The sequence below is a fragment of the Doryrhamphus excisus genome, chromosome 5, assembly GCF_030265055.1.
Source record: "Doryrhamphus excisus isolate RoL2022-K1 chromosome 5, RoL_Dexc_1.0, whole genome shotgun sequence".
Classification (NCBI taxonomy): Eukaryota; Metazoa; Chordata; class Actinopteri; order Syngnathiformes; family Syngnathidae; genus Doryrhamphus; species Doryrhamphus excisus.
In genome coordinates, this window is record NC_080470.1 from 10941492 (window position 1) to 10965898 (window position 24407).

Below are 24407 nucleotides of genomic sequence, written 5' to 3' on the forward strand. Positions count from 1 at the left end.
CTCTACGAGCTGACATCACACACATCACTCCCCAGGCCTGCTTCTTAAAGGCATACACAAGTCACAGAATCTGTATTACACTTCAAATTATGTCTTTTGAATGCCTTATATTTGTATTTTGGTTCATTTAGACATTTTCCTAAGGAGCTGCTATCGGCCACTCTCTACATTGCTCCCCTGCTGCTAGCACTCAGCTAACAGTCACCTCTATGAGCTGACACCACAACATCGAGCTGTCATTTTGGTTCATTTAGACATTTTCCTGCTTCAAAATGCTTAGTTTAGGCCATAAATAGGTATAATTTTAAACTAATAATTGATAATCTTTTATTAATGAATTCATTAATTTACGAATCATGTAGAGTGAGGGCACAATATGGTGAGGGATGACTGTACTGTTCACATGGATCTTCCACTGTGGTTTCAATGGAAAGACTGGTGGAGACCTGGAGTAGATGAATATCCAATATTCCCGACTGTTGCTTTTATAGATTATTACTTCAAGATTGGATTTTCTCAAATACAAACAAGATTCTCTCTAATCTGTCTATTTTTGGACACAAATACATCAGATTATGCCCCTTTGCACCTCATCACTCCACCGCGTCGTCAATGACGTATTTGTGGCACCAATTTGCGACACTCCATATTGCAGTGAACTTAGATTGGCACTGATCACAGATGTTCAAGGTCGAGACCTCCGGCCGAGCCGAAGCAAAAAGTCTGCAACAACAAGGCTGAGTTTGTGGCTTCCTAAAAGATGTGCGTATGATTAGAACTGTGTGCTTCTGTGTGTGTGTGTGTGTCTGTGTAAGACGCGGCAGGGAACACAGAGCACCATTCTTCTGCAAGCTTTTAATGTGTGTTTGTGGATGCTATTCTTTATGGCATCTTTTAATCATTCATATTGGCTGAGCACAAAAGTAATCAAAGGCAATTCCTCAGCAAAGTGTTTTTGAAGAATTCCAGAAAAGAGGGCGACAATGCCTACAATCTCCACTGGGAATTGAACGTGAATAAAAGCTAAAAACGAGGCAGATTGACAGAAAGACAACAACACTTAAGACGACAAGAGAGGCCACTTCAATTATTTTTTACAGAGGTGCACGCTCTTTATGAAACAATAGCTTGCATACTCTACAAGTGTGTGGCGTGCACACAAGTGTTCGCATAACGATGTTGCAGGGGTGAATCCGCCCGGCGATCCAGCTTGCCACAGGCCTGTGGTTCCGGGCCTGCGTCCAGGGCTCCAATCCCACCACATTCCCCTGGATTAGCCGTCAACCCATCCCCAGATTTGAGGATTAGTGCTTTATACGCCATTATCTTTCCTATACTGGTGGGTCCACAACATCAACATCGCCGCTCACTCAAAGGGTGCCAGTAGGGCAGCGTTGAGTAAGATGTGGCAAGCCAACACTGCTGCCAACACTGTTGCCTAGCAACCAAATTACAGTTATGGGCTGACTATGTATTTGTTTACAGTATGTAAACTAACTCTTCGACTCCTGAACCACTGCACACTGTTTTTTAAACCCAAAGTTGGATCCTCATAAGTCGGGTTGACTTTCTTGACTCTTGCACAGCTCAATTTGTATTACAAAACAATGTTAGTGTGTTTTGCTCATTCGGCAGGAAATTTGGTATACACCTTTAGGGCACTAACTAGCACATGTGCATAAAATTTGAGCAAAATTGTGTGAAAAACATGGGCGCCATCGAAATATATTTGTAGGGCCACAGGTGGGGAGCAACTAGTTATCCGTATGTCTTGTGGTATGAATGTGAGTGTGAATGGTTGTTTGTCTGTTGGCTGGCGATCAGTCCAGGGTGTACCCTGCCTCTCGCCCGAAGACAACTGGGATAGGCTCCAGCAAGCCCGCGACCCTCATGGGGATAAGCGGTAGAAAATGAATAAATGTTTTCCGAAGAATTTGGAGCACAAGCCAATGCACAGCTCTTTTATCACAGCTTGTCCAAAGGTCATCAATTACTACCTCATAAAACATAAACAAATAAATTTCACTGAATCATGCGTACCTCATGCTGATCTTCCTGCAGAGTGTGCTTGCATGTGCGACTCACGGGAGTTGTGTTGTTTTTCACTATGTGATGCAGGGGGACCAAGGGAGCTGTTATCAGCAAGGGGGAGGGGGAAGGCGGCCGTGAATGAGGCTCGATCGGGCCGTTCGCTCTACGGGGACATGGGAGTTAATCAGAGGCAGACAGACCCTTCTTCACCCTGACAATCTCCTTCTGCACCACACAAACGCTCTCAACAGGCACGTGAGCTTTCCACACACACTTTGGATTGACTCTGTGGGTTAAAGGTCCGAGCACAAAGAAATCATTATAATGTATAGAACATCTTTGACTATCGTTTTTGCAGTGAGTCTTTAAAAACATCAGCTCGCTCCTGTCACATCAACAATCTTTGACTAGCATCTTTGCAGAAGGTCCTTAAAAGCAGCACCCAATGTTCTAACCTTAGAGATAAAATGGCTTTGACTCAGACAGTTTCTTCAACTTCAGAAGGTCAAGTGGCATCCTGTAAAATCCTTTTAATTCCAGTAACAGCGTTGCCCCCTTAAACTTGGGCCTCAACTGACGGTCAACCGGCCATTAAAGCGCTGACATGCAGGTATCCAGCTGGCCCACCTCTGGAGAAAGGTGTAGCAAATTATATGGCATTTAGATTAATTAGGCACAGTTGTCAGATTTAATTAACTACTAGGTTTAATTAACCATGTAATTAATCTTATGGTGTTCCAACACATGCACACAAAGGCAGGCACACGTACACACGTGTCAGCTAGCGTCGACACATACACACACAACACGCATCAACAAATGTAATATGTTCAGGCTGACAAGTGCTCACACTTTTGCTGTCAAAGCTCATCCAAGAGTCGGACAGAACGGGCTCCAAGCTAATACAGCCTGAATGGAATGTGTAAAAATAGCACCTTTAATCCATTTCAGGTTAAAAATATAGACTATCCACACAGCAATCTCATTTACATCAACTAACCTGATGACTGACCTAATGTTAAAAAGGATTGTGCTACCTATTGTTGAGTTTGTATGACTTCATGTTCTAATCATAGTAGAGTCACAACAAACACAGCACGTGACTGACATCATTCAAAACAAGCATTTTGCAGCAGGCCATTATACATAAAATAGAGCTGGCAAATGAGTAATAATTTTAATAAAATTAATCTGTTGATTAATAACCATGCAAGTATGTGTGTAATAGGCCCATTTTACAGTATTTTATAAACAAAAAGATAAATGACAGGACGCAATCATACATATATCCCCAATATAAATATATAGTGTGCGTGTGTGTGTGTGTGCACATATACATATACACACAAAAATGGAAAGTGGGAGTGAAGGTGATGGTATCAGAATATGCCGATCACCTTCGCTCCCACTTTCCCTTCACATAGCCAAAATAAACTCTACCAAAATACGACTACCTGTTGTTGTGAGAGTGACAGTTTTGCACCCGACACAACATGCCATGACAAATACACAACATGCCATGACAAAACCCCTTGCTAGGGTTTTGCCTTAAAAAGCTTTAGTTTGGTGTGGCATTTGGGTGACGTGCACGTTGCATGGTGTGGTGAGTTTTTGCGACTCGCAATCTGAACATCAGTCAGGCCAAAACCCAAGACTCATGCCCTTGTCTGGGTCTAACTCGAAAACCTGTTTATGACTTAGAGCCCTGTCGACAGGTAATAACATCCCTATAGTCACATTTACACTCCTATTATCTGTTTACTTTATTTACAACATATTGCTCGACTGTAAAGCACAGGCTCCAGGGACAAAAGAGACGGCCACTCACCATTTTAATCATAGCATGCTACCAAGCTAGTTAACCAGTTTGCCTCCAATTTATTTATTCTAAACTTAAGAAAGGGTTTCAAACAAAGTGAGGTAGAAGGATAAATATGCCAAAAACGAGGATAACTTTTTTTCCTGCTATGTCATGTCGGACATGCCATGGCTGACTACCTGCAGTGTGAAGGTAATCAATGAAATGTCATCTCTCATCAAAATAATATTACTGATGCCGAGTGACCAGAATACTCCATGGAACTTGACTTTCAATATGTATATTTGTTACTAATAATATGGAATTGTCAAACACGAAACAGCATTTCATAATAATTTAATAATTAATAAACTATAATGTAGAGAGGGACGACTGTAATAATAACATGGTGGAACAAGATTTGAAGAGTTGGTCAACACAGATGGATTAATTATGAGCAACAAGTCATCAATGTAACGTAGCCAAAGAGAGTAAATATCAACAACACAGTGCAAACCAACACAACAAGATTGAGCATCAAATCATCATTTATAGTGTATTCATGAGACAATACGCTGTATGTGAGGTGTGTGTGTGAAAGAGAGAGAGAGAGGCAGCTTACTGATTGACTACAACTCTTCAGAAGATGACAGGGTCAAGGGGACCCAAGACCCCGACCTTTTATCACTGCCATCCAGCCCCTGCGGCCACAACCAGCAAACCCCGTCTCGCCTTACTTGATGTGTGTACATATTGTGCCCGCGCTAATGTGCTTGTGTGATCAGCCAGCTGCTTCGTGCGCTTTGACCTTTTGCCCGAGCTGCGAGCGGACCAATAAATAGACGAGCCGCGCCGTGACCTTTCATCAGAGGCCGACGCTTCCTCTCAGACCCGAGGGGGTCAGAGGTCAGTGTTTGAGGAAGTGCTGAGGTAAAAGCGACTGATGTGAAAAGCGATAGACCGGCATGAGGATTCCATATTAGGACTATTTAACGTTCAAAGATGGACATATATAGGCTTTTTCTATTATTATTAAATATCAGCACACACAATACCCAGGAGATGCATTTTTTTACAACATCCGGTTCACATTCAGCTGCAGCAGACATGCACAGACAGACATCCCGAATATGAAACCAGCAGTGCAACCACAGAGAGAACAGAAGCTTGTGCCAAGATAAGAGACCACGACTCTGGTGAGGTAGGAGGATGGGGGAGATTGTTTCGGTTGACTCACATAATCATGGAAAGCCTTGGCCTCGCTGGAATGTTCGCATGTCTCTCTCCGGTCTGGGGCGGCGCAGTAGAGGTCCCAGAATACGCTGTGTACACAGGACAAGAAACATGTTTAATAACTGAACACTGGCTAATTGCTGCTTTATTCCAGTCTAAGGATGCATTCATAAAAACATGTACAATCGATACTTATTATTATGAAGTAAGGACTTGGTTGGGCAGCTTTCCTAAAATTATACGGTATGTGACTCAAATAACCCAAACCAAAATGCAGTCTGCTCCATTAAATAAGTAGTTATTTTTATATTCTGCTATACATACCAGCTCACATTTACAAAAGCTTGTAAAATATACTTTTAAAGAACACCACCAACACAGGGAGACAGCAGTGTAGAGAGACACTTTCTTTTTGGGGTCATTCCATCTGATAAACTAAGGTGTACGTTTTTTAGACTCTATTATTCATATTTAGCTAGTTTACAGATGTATCTAGACGTTGACATACATTCCGAACTTTGGACATCCAGCTTTAAACAGCCATTTTCAGTCTGACCCTTTGTAGACTTCCATGTCTACAAAGGGTCAGACAAGCGGAAGTGTGACAGTAGTCCACAATAATAGTATTCTAAAGTAATACCGATGCAAAAATAGTTTTAAAACAGACCATGGTGTAATCACAGCTACTCTAACAGAATGATTGCCCGTAAATTGAGTCATGCCTGGAGAGTGAAGCGCAAGGATGACGTCATAAAAAGGTAAACAAAAGAGCAAGTTTTTGTGACTTCCTAGACCAGCCATTACTCAGGCGTTTGATGTGCGGCAAGCTGAAGACGTTACTCATACTTTATCAGATGTAGATATATTGAGACATTATACATTCTGTTCTGTCTACCGTCCATGGCCAAGATGTGAATTTGCCACCATCTGACATAAATATTTAGACCAGGGGTGCTCATTAAGTCGATCGCGAGCTACCGGTCGATCGCGGAGGTGGTACTGGTCGATCGCTGGTCGATCGCGGCGTGACATTAAAAAAATATCCCAGCATCAATGCAGTCACTTGATTGATATACAGGGCAGCCATTCAGATGACAACTGAATGTTGCCTTCGGGTGACCAATCAAATCAAACAACGTCTCTAAGTGCAGCAGAACTTACGATGTCAGCCTATCATCCATCCCCGTTACTTGATTGACATACAGGACAACCAGTCAGATGACAACTGAATTTTGACCTTTAGGTCACCGCTCATGCGTAAACAATGATGCAAAGTGCTAAGCTAGTCGGCGAATTGCGAGATTTTAAGCCCTCGCTAAAGTTTATGGTCACTAAAATGAGTGAAGGAGCTGGACCAAGTAAAAAGGCAAAAACTGGACCAAGTAAAAAGGCAAAAAACACATCACTTCCATACGGATATGGAATATTATACGGATATTATGATACGGATATTATCCATGACTGATAAACATTTGGAAGTGTGCTTGAGGCTGGCTATCAGCAGCTACTGTCCGGACTATGCATCCCTGGCTGGTTCAATTCAGTGCAAGTCATCAAAGTAAACTCAGGTAATTACAAAAAATTTTAATAGTTAATTATGTGTGTTTTACAATATTGGCTCATTTGGTAATGTAAGGTACATCAACATACATTGTACGTACAAATAATCCTCAATACATTTGAAAATAAATAGATGTTTTGCATTTTTGTAGTGGGTAGATCATTTTGACTCGGTCATTTTAAAAGTAGCTCGCATGCTGAAAAAGTGTGAGCACCCCTGATTTAGACAGACGCAGACTAAATTATTAAACATCACAGATTGACAGAGCCTTTACATATTTCTCATTTCTGTATTCCGTATGTCATTTTAACATAACTCCATGTGTTGTAGAGTCATTGTAGAGTTAATATTCGAGCTCAAGTGAATAAAACCACACCAGAGTTATCCAAGCGGACTGAGACCTGTCTCTCAAGAGGTCTTGGGCCACCTGTTTGGAGCACACCAGGGTTCGGATGAACGCATTCACATTTGACGAAAAGAACCATATGAGCAGGAAATGCACAATAAATAGCATGGCAAAACGCTAATAGCCCTGCCAAGATAAAAGTGGCCTTTTTTAATTTTCAGTCTGGACCAGAACGTGAACACAGTCTTAGTTTGCATGCAAACAAATGTGATATTAAGAACTTTTTATTTATTTATTATTATTTTTAATGGTACAAAGTGTGTGTCATCAAGGCTTTGTTAGTTTTTGTTCTGCTTTGTGTGTCACTTTGACAAAAACAGCAGCAGACAACCAAACAAAGTGGGACAGGATCACGCTTACAGTGCACCTTTTTGTTACGTGCAGATAAAAGCAGAGTTTAATAATAGCAGCACAAAACACAAGACCATCATCAGCCGCACTGGGACGCTCATGTCAATATCATCTTATGCATTCTTAAGTTCTTATTCATCAAAAGCTTGAGTGCAATCAAGAGTTCCATGTTTCCTTCACACCAACCACGAACACAAGCTGAAGTAAAAGATAATGTGTTTAAAGAGATATTGTATCAGTCACTTAATAAAATGGCAATTGTCAAAGATATCAAGCAGAAAATAAACAATTCCAGCAAAGCGTTTTTGTACACGGAGGGGATAAGAAGGGCTTGGATTTCATTTCATTTTATAAACTGTGATCAAAGTTAATCTAATACCGACATCGAACAATTTGTCATCTTACTGTTTGAATGTCTATAATGTTCTATTTCAAGTCAAGTAAAACAAATTTACAAATACACCTTTTATTTGATTGATTTTTAATTTTCATTATTTTTAGTTTCTATGATGTGAAATTTAATAATTTGGACTAAATGATCACAAAAAAAGCTAAGTCACAACTACTTATATGTGATACATTTATTGAGTCACAGGCCACACAGCTAGGGGACCTGTGTTCGATTCCCCCCCTCGGGGTATCTCTGTGTGGAGTTTGCATGTACTTCCTGTGCGTGTGTGGGTTTTCTCCGGGTACTCCGGTTTCCTCCCACATTCCAAAAACATGCTAGGTTAATTGGTGACTCCAAATTGTCCATAGGTATGAATGTGAGTGTGAATGGTTGTTTGTCTATATGTGATTCTCCTGTGATTGGCTGGCGACCAGTCCAGGGTGTACCCCGCCTCTTGCCTGAAGACAGCTGGGATAGGCTCCAGCACGCCCGCGACCCTCATGAGGATAAGCGGTAGAAAATGGATGGCCAATTCTGAGGCCAAGTATCAGTATAAGTACCCAAAATCTCGAAGAAAAACCCTAAACCTTGAAAAAAAAAAACTTAATATAAATCCTCCCAGATGTAACTCAATTATATATAATACAGACTCAGTCAACCTCCATTTCCCTGCTAAATGTTAAAAATGGACCGTTGGGGATAAATGCAACACTACAAAGATATAGTCTTCCACACCTGCCTGCACGCAAAAGCAGGAAAGGTCACTTCATGTCCCACCTGGTCTGCCCTTACAACCTGCGGTATTGACCAATCAGCTGCGATGATGTTACTTAGTGGCCAATCAGCCGTGATGATATTTGTTCATTTGCACCAATCCCACTGCTCCAGGGGCCACAGAGGTCTTACTCTAAACGGGGAGCCTTAATTATTACATTAGATGAGATGAAGTCGCTGTTAAGTTCGGCTGGTCTTACTTCTTTTCCATACTAATTTAATGGGTTGGGTGGGGGGGCAATTTATTTGGGAGATGATTTCCAGGTTTTCTGTTTATTACCTACTATTGTGTAAGATGGAGGTTACCTTTAATAACTGGTGGGTTATCTTATTAATTATGGGATGCATGCATGTGCCCGTGTGTGGGGTCGCTAGCGTACCATGCAGTTTGACTTTGTGTTTATTTCTACAATGTTATTTTTACCATTATCATTAATAATTGGCGAATAACTGGTAAATATATGACACGTACATGCATTGCAGTGTAAGTGAGCCACGCAGTGTGGGCTTTGACTTTGTGGATTATTTGGAGTATTTTCAGTTGTTTCTATTAGCTAAGATTGCACTATTAAATAGTAATTGGCGGGAGGTGCATCAAAGTAAAGACTTCGGTTTGTATTCTATTTCCATTATTTGGTACGGAAAAACAGCTTTTGAAATGGAAAACACACAAATTAGTTGTTCTTGATTCACCATTATGATGACATGTTATATATCTGAAACAAAAAGGCTGGCATATCACAGATGAAGAAATAAAAAGTCTAAACAATACACTTCCGTCTAAACCAGCAACCTCTGAGACTTCTGACAGTGTGAGCTACACTAGAAGAAGCGTTGTTCGAGTATTTAAAGATTCAAAGACGGTGCCCACAGGCATTCTGCCAGCACAAGGGTGCCCTCTAGACAAAGAGTTTGACGAGCACATACGGCGTGCATTTGTGTGTGTCTGTGAGTGTGTGTTTGTGTGGCAGATGTGTGCATCAGGGGTTGTGCCTCCTCTCTGTCACTTGACAATAAAGCCAGTATACATTATCATATCTCTCCGTCGGTGTTAAAGAGATTGCTGCTCTGCCGGAGACGAGGCGCGGCACGGCGAGGGAAGGCGCGACCATCGCAAATCCAATCAGCTTTCGGGGAAATGAAACGGGACGAGTTTGTTACCAAAAAAGACACACAAGCAGGTATATCCATATGGGAGGGGGACAAAGGAGGAAGGGGATTTAAGGGCAACATCTCCTGGCCTCCAAAGTCTGAAATATATTATAATTTGAACAGATGACCTGAGCGTCTAAACTAACATGGCGTCACTTTGTAGAAATCATGACTTATTATACACTGATATGCTGTAAATTACGGACTATGAACAGCTACTTTTTTCACACGATTTGAACTCTGCGGATTAAATAATGATCCGGCCAAAAGAACTATGGTTACCATGATGCTTTAAGTGCCGATTCAGGGAGTAGTGAATTTGTGAAGTAGATACTAGATAGTGAGTTTGCATGTTCTCCCCGTGCATGCGTGGGTTTTCTCGGGGTACTCCGGTTTCCTCCCACATTCCAAAAACATGCTAGCTTAAGTGGCGACTCCAAATTGTCCATAGGTATAAATGTGAGTGTGAATGGTTGTTTGTCTGTATATGCCCTGTGATTGGCTGGCGACCAGTCCAGGGTGTACCCCGCCTCTCGCCCAAAGACAGCTGGGATAGGCTCCGCGAGCCTCGTGAGGAAAAAGCGGTAGAAGTCTTAAGTCAGATCAAAAATCATTGCGTGTCTTAAGTATGTTTGATCAAGTGCAGAATGACTCCAGCTTGTGTTTGGACTGCTCGGACCACACAGCTGCCATTCAGTGATGCTGGGAACACCGAATGTAGGTATGATTGCAAATACACATTGACAAGTGTTGCCTATATATGGTTGTCCCTCGCTAAATCACAGGTCGAACATCGCTCTATCATGGTTTTTCGAAAATGAAGTATTTGGAAGTACTATAACATTGACGAAACATTAAAGTACTGTAGATACAACAGTGTGTGGCATGTCAGAGTGAAAAAGCGTTCTCCCATTTCATGTGGAGGACGTACCTTTTTGACTTTTATTTTGTTCTTCATCATCACTCTATTAGAAGCTAGCTAGTTAGCGCCGTAGCTTGGTATATGTCCCTACGGTGATCTCTTAGTCTGCGCATCAGTGTCGCGCAATGTAGTGTAAACAAAACATATTACAAGTGTAAAGGCGACTACAGGGGTGTTATTTCATGTATATGGGGCTCTAATATGGTTAAAAAAACATTTAGAAAAGCCAACTACAAAAATATTGCATTTATTAATATTGAATCACTCCCTTGTCGCAAGATCTCTTTAAATACATTCACTTGTCACTATCCAAAATAGTTGCTGATTAACTGGGTTATCCATAAATCGATAATTTATTGCATCTCCATTCCGCTGCATAGGACAATATTCTTTCACTGTTGCAGGGGTGGTCAAACCTCTCGCTGCAAGGGCCACATACATTAAAATGAAAAAATATTTGATATTTTACAGTTTGTTAAGCAACCCTAGTAGATATGCTAAGAAGTTATACATATATATATTTAAAGAAAAAACTGCCAGCATCTCAGCTTTGGGTGACAAAGTGTATCGTTACGTTTTCCCCACGGCTCATTCTTCAATTTTTACAGTTGTTTTTCAAATATTTATTTTTTACAAATATATCTTCTTGTCATTTTTAATATTTTGACTTTATTATGTTATATCACAACTTTTACCAACCGAATTTTCCAAAGATTGCAGCTATATTATTTTTGTTGTTACTAATATTTCCCCTCATAACATTACAATGTTATGCATGTACATTTTTCTTGTCATAACCTTACAATTTTTTATATTAACATTATGACTTTAGTATTTCAACTTTATTATCGTAAAAGTGCTGTTCTTTTCATTTTTTTCTGTTGCCAAAAATGGCCCCCGGGCTGCACTTTGCACACATCTGCACTATTGGTTACAAACAGCCACCAGTGGCACAACATTCCAAGCGAAACGAACATGCTGCAGTCACTTTTTATTATCTGTAACTGGTTATCTGTTACATCAACATTTATGAATAATTAACATCAGCTATCTACAAGACATCATTCTTTGTAACGTGACATGTTCTATCCAATTATCTCATCATTCCAATCTAATGATCCAATCTCCGGGAGCCCGTGTTGGTATTGAGGGTGGTAAGCGTTGTTATTTGGGGAATTTTCTTCTCTTTCTTCATGACCAAGCAGGAGAGACTTCAAATTTATCTTGAGGTTATTCAAACATGTTTTTATTTTTGGTTCATGTCTTATTTTTTTTATTATTTCATTCAATTGAATATATTTATTGTTATGTAATTAGATTTATTTTACTTTTTATATTAGTTAATGTCTTTATTGAAACCATAAATAACATGCGCTGGTGTTAAAACTGAACCCTGATGTTGAATCCCGAACAGAGCCGGAAAGGATTAACCAGTCCAGACGTCCAGAAGAAGACAATTACTGAAATTAAATGCCATCACGATAATTATTTGCAATTAACTGGGCCCCGACAAAGCCAGTGGTTACAATGGGCTTTTTCGCTATAATAAGGCACGTAAACAAAGCCAGACGCTCAGCTTGGCAGGTCTGAGCCATAATCCTGTCTCTGCCGCTTTAGCTAGAAGCTAGCTAGCAGCTAACAAATAAGCCGTTTTGCGTGATTCCAGACTCATTTTAACATACAAACATGGCTACTTTCTGTTCATGACATCACTAAAGCAGAAGACAACTTCTTGTGTCCATGTTGACAGATAATCAGAATAAATGGGATGCTCAGCGAGTCGCACGTGCAGTCCATGTGTTCCATGCAGATGTCATGTCAGTGCTATCTTAGCATTCTGTTAATCCTTCACATCTGTACAGGGGGTGGCGGAATAATAACGGCTTAATTTTGCTCTAAGAAGACACACAAAAAAGTACTTCTGCAATAGAAATCTGTATCTTAAAATACTTTAAATACAAGGAAAAGAGTTCATTTTTTTCACATGATTGAATATATTTGTTTGGGTAAGCTAAATGTTCTACTCGTCAACTCCCGCACACAAAAGGGTGACAATTTGTCAAAACGTGCTTCCTGACTTTGTTGTTTGTGCTATTGTTTTTCAGACAATACACCACATAGCTGTGCTGTTAATAAAGGGGAACTGCACTTTTTTTTGGAATTTGACACATCATTCACAATCCTAATGTGAAACATGAACACAAATTTCTTTCCCTTTTCTGTGCATTATAACACGAGAAAACAAGTTAATATGAGCTAGCTTACAATGCTGTCATTGGGATACACACATTTTGACGATTATACCCTCTAACAACGTTGCATCGTTTGATATACATGCTATGATCATGCATTAACATGTACACTAATGATAACATGTAATAGTTGGAGTATCTTGCCATATTATGGCGCATTGATACGCATACTTATGCTAGTTCTGTCAACAACAACAGTGGCGACAACACTTACGATGTCCACTCTCGTTGGGATGGCTGTCTTCCAGCACAATATGTGTGCTCCAATCCTCAGGAAAAAGCATCTTGTGAAGTATTTGTAGCAAAATTGAGAGCAAGGTATCCTCTCTTCCTGCTGTGAATGACGTTGCGTCTACCGACTAGTGACAAATTGTGTTAGTCCGTGAGATAAAAATAGTTTCTCATGTAACCCGCTACAATAACAATATCACTGTAGCTTGGTTAATATACAATCGGGTATATAAATGGGCACTGTTGGCGTTTTTTGAGGGATTTAGCATCAAAATAGATACGTATTTCCCATGACGCCCGTTGCCAGTGAGCTCATATTAACTTGTTTTCTCGCGCTAGAATGCACAGAAAAGGGAAATAAATATGCTCATTTTCACATTAGGATTGTGAAGGATGGGCAAACATTTCCAAAAAATAATTTGGTGCACACCTTTAGGGGACTGATAAGCACACGTATGTAAAATTTGAGAATAATTCATTGAAAAATCATGGCTGCCAACAAGGAAAACAACTTTGCAAGGGCTAATATTAGAGACCAATAGCCATTGACCACTTGTTCATTTCTTGATACTAATTTTGTGGGTTATTTTGTTGTTAGTGACAATGACATCCAATCCCCTTTCACCAAGGCAACCAGTTAGCCTGTCACGCTTATTACAACAACATGACATGCTAAATACTAACTTCTTTTGTGACATTTAAGTGTGAATGACGCCTGTTTTCCCACCAATACATACCAAAATTACAGGAGAGTGATGGCACTTACAGAATCCCGTGCTGCCATAGGATTATTCTGTGTGTGTGTGTGGTTTTAGAATTCAACGGGCATCCAGTGAAAACTGGTTAAAGCCATCGATTTTAGGGATAAGGAGGAGACAACGAGCACGGGCCAATAGAGAAGGAGCTAATGACACAATCAACACCTGCAGCCCTCGTGGAGGCTTTTCTTTATCCCTCTACCCATAACAACAGATGTGGATGAGTGACCCCCACCACCACCAAAAGCTTCAGTCGCCACAACACCCCACCACCACCCCTTTCCTACTATGGTCTTATTCTTTAAAAAAAAAAAAAAAACACCCCCTCCATCTTCTCTCTGTGCTGTCCTACAGGACATTCACAAAGGTGGTGCAGAGAAGAACAACCTAGCGAGGTGCAACGAAAATGGTGCTGGGGGGTGACAGTGGGGTCGGGGTCTTAGATTTGGCTGTTTAACACAAAAGAGCCTGAAATGCAAAAAGAGTTAATCCATCGGGGCGAGTGGGGGGGCTGTAAACAAAAGGACAGGCCTCCAGACAAAGGTTGCAGGAGGAGGAGGAGGGGAAGGGGTGAGGGATGGAGGAAGGTTGGTGGCTTTGCTACCATCTGGAGCTTTTGTTTTGGGAGCGAGTGTGGGGGGTGGTGTCCAATGGGTGGACAGAGGACTTTGACACCCACCCCCTTTCACCTTACTTGGTTGTCTACCCCCTACTCGAAGTGCGTCCACGTGCTGCCCAGACAAACGCCCCTCAGCTACACACCACCGGCTAATCATCAGCCTCCTATCCACACACACACGCACAAACACACTCTCGTAGATCCCTGACACATCCATACAGCCACAGCACACTTTTATTCATCAGCAGCACTGTCCAATTGCGAGAAGACCATCATGTCAAGAAGCTCCACACTGACACAACACACAAGAGGATGAATGAATGAATTAAGCCGCATGTTTATTGCACTACAGCGTAGTCACAACATCCACCCTTCTGGTGGCATATTTGTCTTGTCAGAGCTCTTCGGCAGAGGCTGAGCACATGATTTGCAATCCTCCACCAAAACATTAGGAGCAGTGTTTTCCTGAGAGTGAGCAACCACAAGTCTCAATAACTAGTTATTTAGCTTCCTGTGATTAAAGCATATTTCCTTCAGAATTGTTGACATTTGGTATTCATTGTAATGGGGCAAGGAAGTATTCCAGTCATCCTTTGTTTATCGTGGTGATAATTGATTTCTTTCTCATAAATTGAATTTTGTATCTTATGGCATAGAAACATGTTTACATATAATACTTTTTAAACATGATTATAGTCCACCTTTACCCTGGTATTAGCCATTAGAGTAGATATAATCGGAGTTCCGGTGCATGCATGGGATCAAAATGGGTGGCGGACAGGAAGTAACGCTGAGGGTTTAAAGTCATGAGTTTTAGTTTCTCATGAGTTATGGCTATAACAGTAGCTTGTGTTGTTATTATGTTTATTATATAAATATATATAATTGTGCTTTTGTGAGATAATTGAAACCTTCACTGATCAAGTCTGGTGCTTGTCTCACAGAACAATTACTGACACCTAGTGACCAATGTAAAATACTACATTCATAATTTGAATTCTACTACTTTGCTACTCACTTGGGTTGCAAGCTCTTTCGCCAATAATGGCTGTGTTTTGAGTTTTTTTTCAGTGGCTAGTAAATCTGTACTGCTATTCAAGTTGTACACTGACTATTCTAAAGCATGTCCACGTTTATTTTTAATAACCCTCGTGAGGATAAGCGGTAGAAAATGAATGAATGAATGAACGAATATTGTCCCTTGAGAAGACATTCTGTCATAAATATGGTTGTTGAAATGTGAAGAGTGTCCTCCCTCGGCACTCACTTGTTTAAAGAAGCTAAGAACGACTGAATCACTCGTCCAACGACACAAGCTTCATGCTCTGGCATCTTTAGAATGGCAAGAATTAGCTATCGTTCCTTGGCCAGTGCTGAGTCGAGCTATGTGTTGAATGTGCACTTAGTAAAGAAACTGTTTGGGAAATAAAAGAGGAAGAGGAAGTGAGCTCACCGGTGAATTGCAGGGATGCAAGGAGCACTTAAACATATGTGAGATGATGCACTTAGCATTCCCTGCAATTACTGTCCTCCTCCAACTCCTCCCTACACCACCACCTCTGTGCATTCCTCCAGCTCATCACGAGCACTCTTACTCACAGTAACGTGATCTGCTGTGTGTGGGGTTTTCTGTGTTGACATACAGTAGTTTGATAGGATAGCATATACATACCACCACCACGAGTGTAAAAATCCCGGAGGTTCCCCGAGCGTGATGTTCTTCTCCCATCGTATCTGAGAGGAAGACAAGAGCAGAAGAGAAGAAGGGCGTATTACTTCATTTTTCACTATTTTTGGTACCCGTTTCTGTCAAAAACCCAGCTCCAAATTGAGCAATAATACCATGTTCTTGTTGGTGCTTTCAATGCTTCTTTTATGGCAAGATGAGCTTTGTGCGGCGCCAACAATTATCAGTGGGATCTTTGACCCAGCTTCCTTAGGCAACACAAAAATCATGAGGCTTTGACATCAAGCAACAGTCCCTGTGAGTCGGACGGTTATTTGAGAATGGTGCCAAGCAGAATACAGAGGAACATGAACGTTTCACCTACAGAATCAATACGTCTCTACAGGCATTGCTTTTGAACAATAATTTCTGAATGAACTGTGACTGGTAGATCGCTAGAAAGGAACATGCACCGAGTTTCTTCAGTGTCATACGGTATGTGTGCTCTTAATCCCACATTGAGCTGAGAGTGTGCACGTACTATAAGCGTGAGCACCTCACCAAGGAGGAAGGACCAGAGGTTAATTGAGAATCCAGGTAATAGTGCTCTCATTAGACGTGCACTGGGCAACTGAGCGTGCCTTCAAGTCTAGCTGCAAGGTCCCTAATCATTTTTAAACATCTCATCTATGTGTGTGGGAGAGAGGGAATAAAAGCTATGAAGGCAGGCAGGGAGATACACACAGTGGCAGAACAAAATGTGATGACTTTTAGTACCTCTAGTTCTTGAAGGTGTAGGTCTTTTTACATACAGTTTTTGCACTACCCCTGCTTGACCCTGTAAGAGGTCCGTAGGGTTCAACCGTTGAAGTAAAAATTAAAATGGCAGCATCCAAAGTGTTGTTTTTCACTTTTTTCACTTGCAATTTCATTGCATTGCATATACTGTAGCTATTCATCAATTAATCGGATAAATAAGCCTTAAATTAATCTGCATACATGTTAATGCAAACATCTGTCCTGTCCCAATAACCAATAAAGTAATTAACCAAACCAAATAAAAACGAACTTGAAAATATTGCCAGCCTCGATTAATTGAAGCCGGAGTACCCGGAGAAAACCCACGCACGCAAGGGTAGATCATGCAAACTCCACACAAAGATGTCCAAGCGGAGATTCGAAACCCAGATCTCCTGACTGTGTGGCCAATACGCAAAGCACTCGGCTACCGTGCGGAGGAAACAGTGTTGAATACTTGATGTCAATTTCAGCCCATTTTGTGACATGAAAAAGTTTGTGCGAAAGACAAATAAATAATACAAAACTCAACAAATTCTGCATCTAAAACGTTACACCACGTTAAACGTAAACAGCATATTACATGCACAATGTTGGAAAAAGTGAAGTAAGGACGTGTGTATGCAAATTAGCATAACACCTGTATTGACACAGTGTTTCCGGGTTACGTCTCCTGCTTTTTTAAAAATAGTCAGACCATAACAAAAGTGACACTGATTCCTAATGAGAAATATTATGATTGTGTTTTTTTATTTATTTATTTATTTTATTTTAACTGGGGTTTTTTTTTGTTTGTATATTTTATTATGTTTTTTAATTTATTTTTATTTAAAAGTTGTTGACATTCCATTGACAGTGTTAATTCTCTTGAGAAATTAAACTTTATTGCTTTTGATACAGTGTACTTGCATCATTATGCCATATACGATCATTACATTAATGAAAAAATGGTCTCAAAATAATATTGTTTATTGTCAATAATTACTACGACAATTATCATCCAACAAAATTTGCTTTGGTGACAAGCCTAGCAGCTGCACTACAAACTCATTTAACAGCCTCTTTCAACAAGAGACCCTGCAGAGCAGCAACAGAAGATCCCACAATATTTTTTGCATTTCACACAGAACATTGCTGTAAATGTGTAGACAGTTTCAGTTCCGGTGCAACAGATAAGGTGAAGTGGGTCTGGAGTGTTACAGTTTACAACCCTGCTCCAGCTTTGCACTATTCCCTTTCACACAGCTGTCATCCCGCATCTGATACTACCAACAAAGCCTGAAAATTACCGGCTCAACTACCACTCCATATTCCATGTTGGTCCTGTTCACACAGAACAGCAACACAGCACAACATTTTGAAAAGAAATACATACAGTAGTATCTGACAAATGTCAGCAAGCCTAGTGTAAAGTGACCATGCCCAAAGTGTGAATATTTAGTGTGAACACCATTGTTATCTAGTACTGCCTTAATCCTCTTGGGCATGGAATTCACAAGAGTTGTACAGGTTGTTACTGGAATCCTCTTCCACTCCTCTAGGATGACATTACCGGTGGATGTTTGACACCTTGCACTCCCTCACCTTCCTGCCATCCGCTTGAGGATGCCCAACAGGTGCTCAGTAGGGTTCAGATCTGGAGGAGACATACTTGGCCACTAGGGTACCTTCACCTTCAGCTTCCTCATCATGGCGCTTGTCATCAAGACAACTGCCATGCGGCCTAAATTTGACCTCAGGATGCCACCTATTACATGTTGGTATTTAGTAGGCATGTTACCATACCAAATTTTGCTGGATGATAATTGTCTGACTAATTATTCTCAATAATTAATTTTATTGACAAAATTTTTTGAGACCAAACAAAACTATACTTGAATAAATAATGAACACTGGGTACTATTCCTAAACGGAAGGGTTAACATACAGTATAGCGAACAAAACTGACTCTGCACCATTTTGCACTCTTATATCCTTTGCCGACCAAACACCTCAGCAATTGGTGATTGCCGGGACGAAGGCTCTGCTGCTCCTCCAGTATTTTATTTTTTTTTTGCAGTTGGGAAAATTGTACAGGATGGTTGTGTTTAAGGTGTGCAAACAAGTTTGCACCATATCAGTTTATCGGTGTTCATTCTGTTTAAATCCGAAATATGACCACACTGGGGATGTGGCATTCTCCTTAAAAAACATTTTTTGTGCTTTCATTCATGTTTGCGTATGCTTGCTCACAAAGCCAACTTGCTTCTAGACACACACTCATATTAGCTTTGCTTTAACATACTGAGACACGGACGAATATGAGAGGAGGGTTCACTCTCTCCATTCACTGTCGCACCAGCGCGCATAGACAGATGAACCCTCTTGTCATCCAGTCTGTGCTAAAGAGAGCCAAGGAAAAAAAAACACACATTCATGGACATGTCGGTCAAGTTTTTTTGTTTTTTTTATATAATTTAACTTATAGATCTTGACAGGCCTATTGGAAATCATGTTTCCTCGCAATGAACCGCAGAGCCAGCAGCACTCATACAGCCTCAGACAATGCCGTGCATGACTCTAGGCAGGACGAAATGATTTAGACAATAAATCATTTTCAATGGCTAGCAAATCTATACTGCCATACAAGCTGTACACTGACTACTCTAAAATACAGAATTTGCTCATTGACAGGATGAAATGTGAGGGTTGTTCTCACTTTTACGAGATACTTTCGATCGGCGCAAGGTCACTACCAAGCCGAACCATGTTGTTCGTCCTTTGTTTCCCCTTGAGGTAATAAAGCATTGCGGAGTGAATTAAATGAAGGTAAATTAAGGCAGTAGGAGAAGTAAGTTAGCCAGTAAACCATGATTTAAATAGCACTTTTTAAAAGGCACACATTTAAAAAGTGATGCAAAAGAAAGGTGCTACACTACTAGGGGGCTGGATGTGGAACCATTAGCAGGAGAAACGTCCATTAAGGAGGAGGATGCAACACATTAAAGGTTTTAAATCTAATAAGACTCTAATCAGTCCAGCAGACAAATGGTTACTTTTGCTTGGAATGGTTTCAAATAGCGCACATTCCATTTAACTTGACGGGGGGAGGACGGCTGGCTTAGCGTCTTAAATGTCATAGCACAAAGTGAACAACAACGCGTGCTCACAACGTGTCAAAAGTGATCCAATTACGCAGCGTTTATTACAAATTAGGAGTAATAATGAAGGGCGGGTAATCATATCAAGGAGCTGAACCGACACCATGTTTACATTAGCGCAAATTAACAAGGAGTCAAGCGGACACTGTCTGCTTGTTTATGTACAAACTGTTTTGTGACTTATGTAAGATGTAAAGGGATGTCTTACCTCAGACAGGAAGGTCTGTGCTGATTTCTGTGCGCCGACATGCAGCAAATACTCATAGACGTATAAAGCTAACCTGCAAAATACAGACAAAAAAAGACATGTAAGTTTACAACAATGGCAACAGCTTAGGTTAACCAAGTTAGTACATCACTTGCACAATTCAGCATGTCCGAAAGCAAGTAGGAAGAAGCAGAGCTTATTTATGCCTACCACATCTGATGATGATGATAAGGAATACCTTGAGAGGATAACTATACGGAATAAATGTACAGGAGTAAAAAGAATGATCACATTGTACTCCGAGTAGAGAAATAGACTGTAGAAGAGATGAAATTGACATAAATATTGCAAATGAGTAAGTGCTTAAACACCGATAGTGCCTTAATAAACAATTATAAATGAATGAAGTCAGAGTAAATGATATCAGACGCTGTGTTTTTCATTAAATAATAAGAAATGTAAGAGTTCAGGGTAAATTATATATTTAACAATAATAAATGAATTAATTCAGTGTAAATTATATCAGACACTGTTATTCATAAAACAATATTAAATGAATGAATTCAGGGTAAATGATAGAAATTAATGAATTTGGGATAAATTATAATGCTATTCTCAGCATTGTGCCATATACAACACCATATAGTAAGTTAGTACTGACTCATATATAGTATTGGTACTTTGTTTGCGTTGTTTGATCAGGCCGCAAAGTAATTGTACTCTGCGTACTAAAATGCTAAAAGTGTTGTGAGTGCATGAAGATGCTTTGAATGGAAGTAATGTTTATTTAAATTGTTCCAATATATAAAAAAGGGCAATGTAATGTACACAACTAGTGTAGGGTGCTGGCATCAACAAGGTTTGACAGCATGAAGATCATACACACAAAGGACGGGTTGTAAATGGACGCTGTAAAGCTCTCCAGCTCAGAGCTAAAGAGCATCCGTGGCACTCGGCCATGTCCCTGCGGAGTCTGGAACGCTGCTGTTCAGGCACAGAGGCTGCTAACAACAACAATGTGAGAGCGGCATGAAGAGCAGAGTCAAGTACTCAAGAAAAAGACATAACGACGGTATGTTTGTAAAAATGGACAAATAACTTAAATGCCAGCACAGAATTGGAGTGGACTGAAAGGTGTGAAGTCACACATTCACAGAAGACATTATGGAGGAGGACTACAGGACTACAGCAGAAGGAAGAGGAACAGGACTAGGAACATATTGCAGGTCCGTCTCATCAGCTGCCATAAGAAACACACTTCTAATAAACCGAGTCCACTAAAAGCCACAGGCTTGGAAATGCAGGCCTGACCAGGGTTCACCTAAGTGATCAGCACAATATGAACTACAGTGCTAACATCACACTAACATTACAACAGCAACATCATGCTACGTTAGCCTATTCACTGAAGGAGAATACAACGATCATAGTTTCAGCTCTCACGTCTGGAGCTGTCTGATGGCTTTTAAGATATGTAGCAAAGCCTGCATTAATTTGTTCATTATCTATGCCGATTAAATCTCATCAGGGTCAACGGGGTATGCTGGAGCCTATTCCAGCTGACTTTGGGTGAGAGGCAGGGTACACTCTAGACCAGGGGTCAGCAACCTACGGCTCCAGAGCCGCATGTGGCTCTTCAGCCTCTTTGTTGTGGCTCCCTTTGCAATGCTCAAATATTTGTTTTAACACCCAAATGAGGAAAATATGCATCTTTGTAATTACTTTTGAAAAAAATGGGACTTTCTGTGAGACCGTATACTAGCAAGAGTACTTGATCAACTCCGCTTTTTCTCCTCTGAACTACTTTGATACCCCAAAATTCCCTCCAAATCTGGCAGTCAATCAAAATCTTGGGAGACTCGCAATTTGCTCTGGATGTGAGCATGTTGCTACACATTTCTTGCACGGGGAGAACATGCAAACTCCACACAGAGATAGCCGAGGGTGGGATTGAACTCGGGTCTCCTAGCTGTGAGGTCTGCGCGCTAATCACTCGACCGCTATGCAGCCCCTATATTCTGCTGTTAAATTATGTTTCGCGGCTCCATTCTATTTTTCTTCAGTGAGCGAGGGGGTAAAATGGCTCTTTTGATAGTAAAGGTTGCCGACCCCTGCTCTAGACACATATAGACAAACAATGTGGAAATGTGAAAGGAAGCTGGAGTACCCGGAGAAAATCCCATGCACACACCAGGAAAGTATGCAAACTCCACATAGAGATTTGAACCCGTATTGCCCATATCTCCAACATGCTAACCACTAGGCCATTGTGCAGCCAATCCCGAATTGTAATAGTTTAGGAAGCAAATGAATAAATAACCCTGCATTTTATTTATTTATTTATTTATTTATTTATTTTACCGGGCTGCACGGCGGTCTAGTGGTTAGCGCACAGACCTCACAGCTAGGAGACCAGGGTTCAATTCCACCCTCGGCCATTTCTGTGTGGAGTTTGCATGTTCTCCCCGTGCATGCGTGGGTTTTCTCCGGGTACTCCGGTTTCCTCCCACATTCCTAAAACATGCTAGGTTAATTGGCGACTCCAAATTGTCCATTCATTGTCCGTATGAATGGGAGTGTGAATGGTTGTTTGTCTATATGTGTCCTGTGATTGGCTGGCGACCAGTCCAGGGTGTACCCCGCCTCTCGTCCGAAGACAGCTGGGATAGGCTCCAGCACCCCCGCGACCCTCGTGAGGAAAAAGCGGTAGAAAATGAATGAATTAATTTATTTTACCAGGCTCCAACTTCCCTTAGTGGCTAATGGAAATAAAAGTACATATATATAAAGTACGCCATATCAGCAAATTACAAGAATGATGTTGTAGTGCTTCCAGGAAAAAAATACAAATTAAAGGGGACCTATTATGTTAAATTTTTGGCCCTTTGTATTGAGTTGTGAACTCCTACAGAACAGCTAAACACAATAACCAGCACACAGATCTTTATAGTTCTTCCAGAATCTGCACCTATCCAGCATAAAAAATGGAAAAATGTGTGAACTCTTTAAGGTGGAATGTAATAAATTATGTGAGAAAAAGGTAAATGTCCTATATGACCAGAATCATTTGTACTATTTTGAGAATAAAGCTATTTTCAATCATAAGGTGTGGCATAGGACAAAAATGTTAGCCCCCCTAACATACGCTCACTCACGTTTTAAACAACAACAACATCAGAAGAAAAATGAAATACTCAAAGTTGCAGCTGTAGCTGACCAAAAGATGTTGTCAGAGCTCCAGGATGTTTTTTTTAATGTGTAGCGAAGCTTTTAAAAAAATGTACGGAAGGCATAAAGATGGGTTGGACGTGGTATGATGTCCATGGGGAAGGTTGGTTTTCCTTCATGCCATCATGAAAAGCACCAACTTCAAAAGTGATGTGTTTGGATGCCTAGAAAAGAAGCAAACAAGCAAGGGAGGTGATAGGCTTTCCTTGTTTGGTGCTCATAAACAGGCTCTTAGGAAAATTATTACTGTTAGAACATCATTAAAAAGGCAATAGAATTGTGGGTCAAACCTTTTTTTTTTTGTCTTGGGTTATCCTTTAACAACATGTTCTTGACAACCAATCAATGACAGCTTGGAGAGAAGAACAGAGAATTGTGGGTAGATAAATAGGTGGGTCAACTCCACTGGCTAGCAGTAATGCTAATGTTTCGATCCAGACTCCAAGAGCCACAATCCAATCAGTGTAGCTTCACACTGTATCGCTAACTCGAGCCCTGGTTTCCTTTCCTTCTCCAAATGACTACTTTGCCCCCACATCAAGAAATCTTCTCTTCTGCTGGTACCACACATGACATTTAGCCCCCAGGCTGTCCCTATCCTGTATCTCCTTTTTCCCTTAGTTTGCCTCCAGAGACAAGGGCATCTCAGCCATGCTTAGCAGCTAAAGCGCAGACAGTCTGCAAATTAACTTTCGTGTCTTTCTTTCAATAATTCAGCAGTGCCAAGCAGGAGCAGGGTGAGCTGAGGTGTACTCGGAAACGGCGGGATTAAGCACCTCTGTTTCAGAGACAGTATTATCTTTCAGCAAAAAAAAGACTAAAGATGTGTCGCATGCATAATTCCAGTCATACGGCACACTCCATGCCAAGTGTAGCCGCATAAAAACT

At 40.8% G+C, this 24407-nt stretch overlaps 1 protein-coding gene across 2 annotated transcripts in view; it reads right to left on the reverse strand.

Moving 5' to 3' along the window:
* Positions 1 to 24407, reverse strand: part of ssbp4 (single stranded DNA binding protein 4) — an 85116-nt gene that overhangs the window by 51355 nt on the left and 9354 nt on the right. For both annotated transcript variants that reach the window (XM_058072295.1, XM_058072296.1), the window contains exons 2-4: positions 20292 to 20364; positions 16152 to 16213; positions 5067 to 5151 (exon numbers count right to left, since the gene is read on the reverse strand). In XM_058072295.1, coding sequence (XP_057928278.1) covers positions 5067 to 5151; positions 16152 to 16213; positions 20292 to 20364 — 220 coding nt within the window. The remainder of the gene's footprint in view (positions 1 to 5066; positions 5152 to 16151; positions 16214 to 20291; positions 20365 to 24407) is intronic.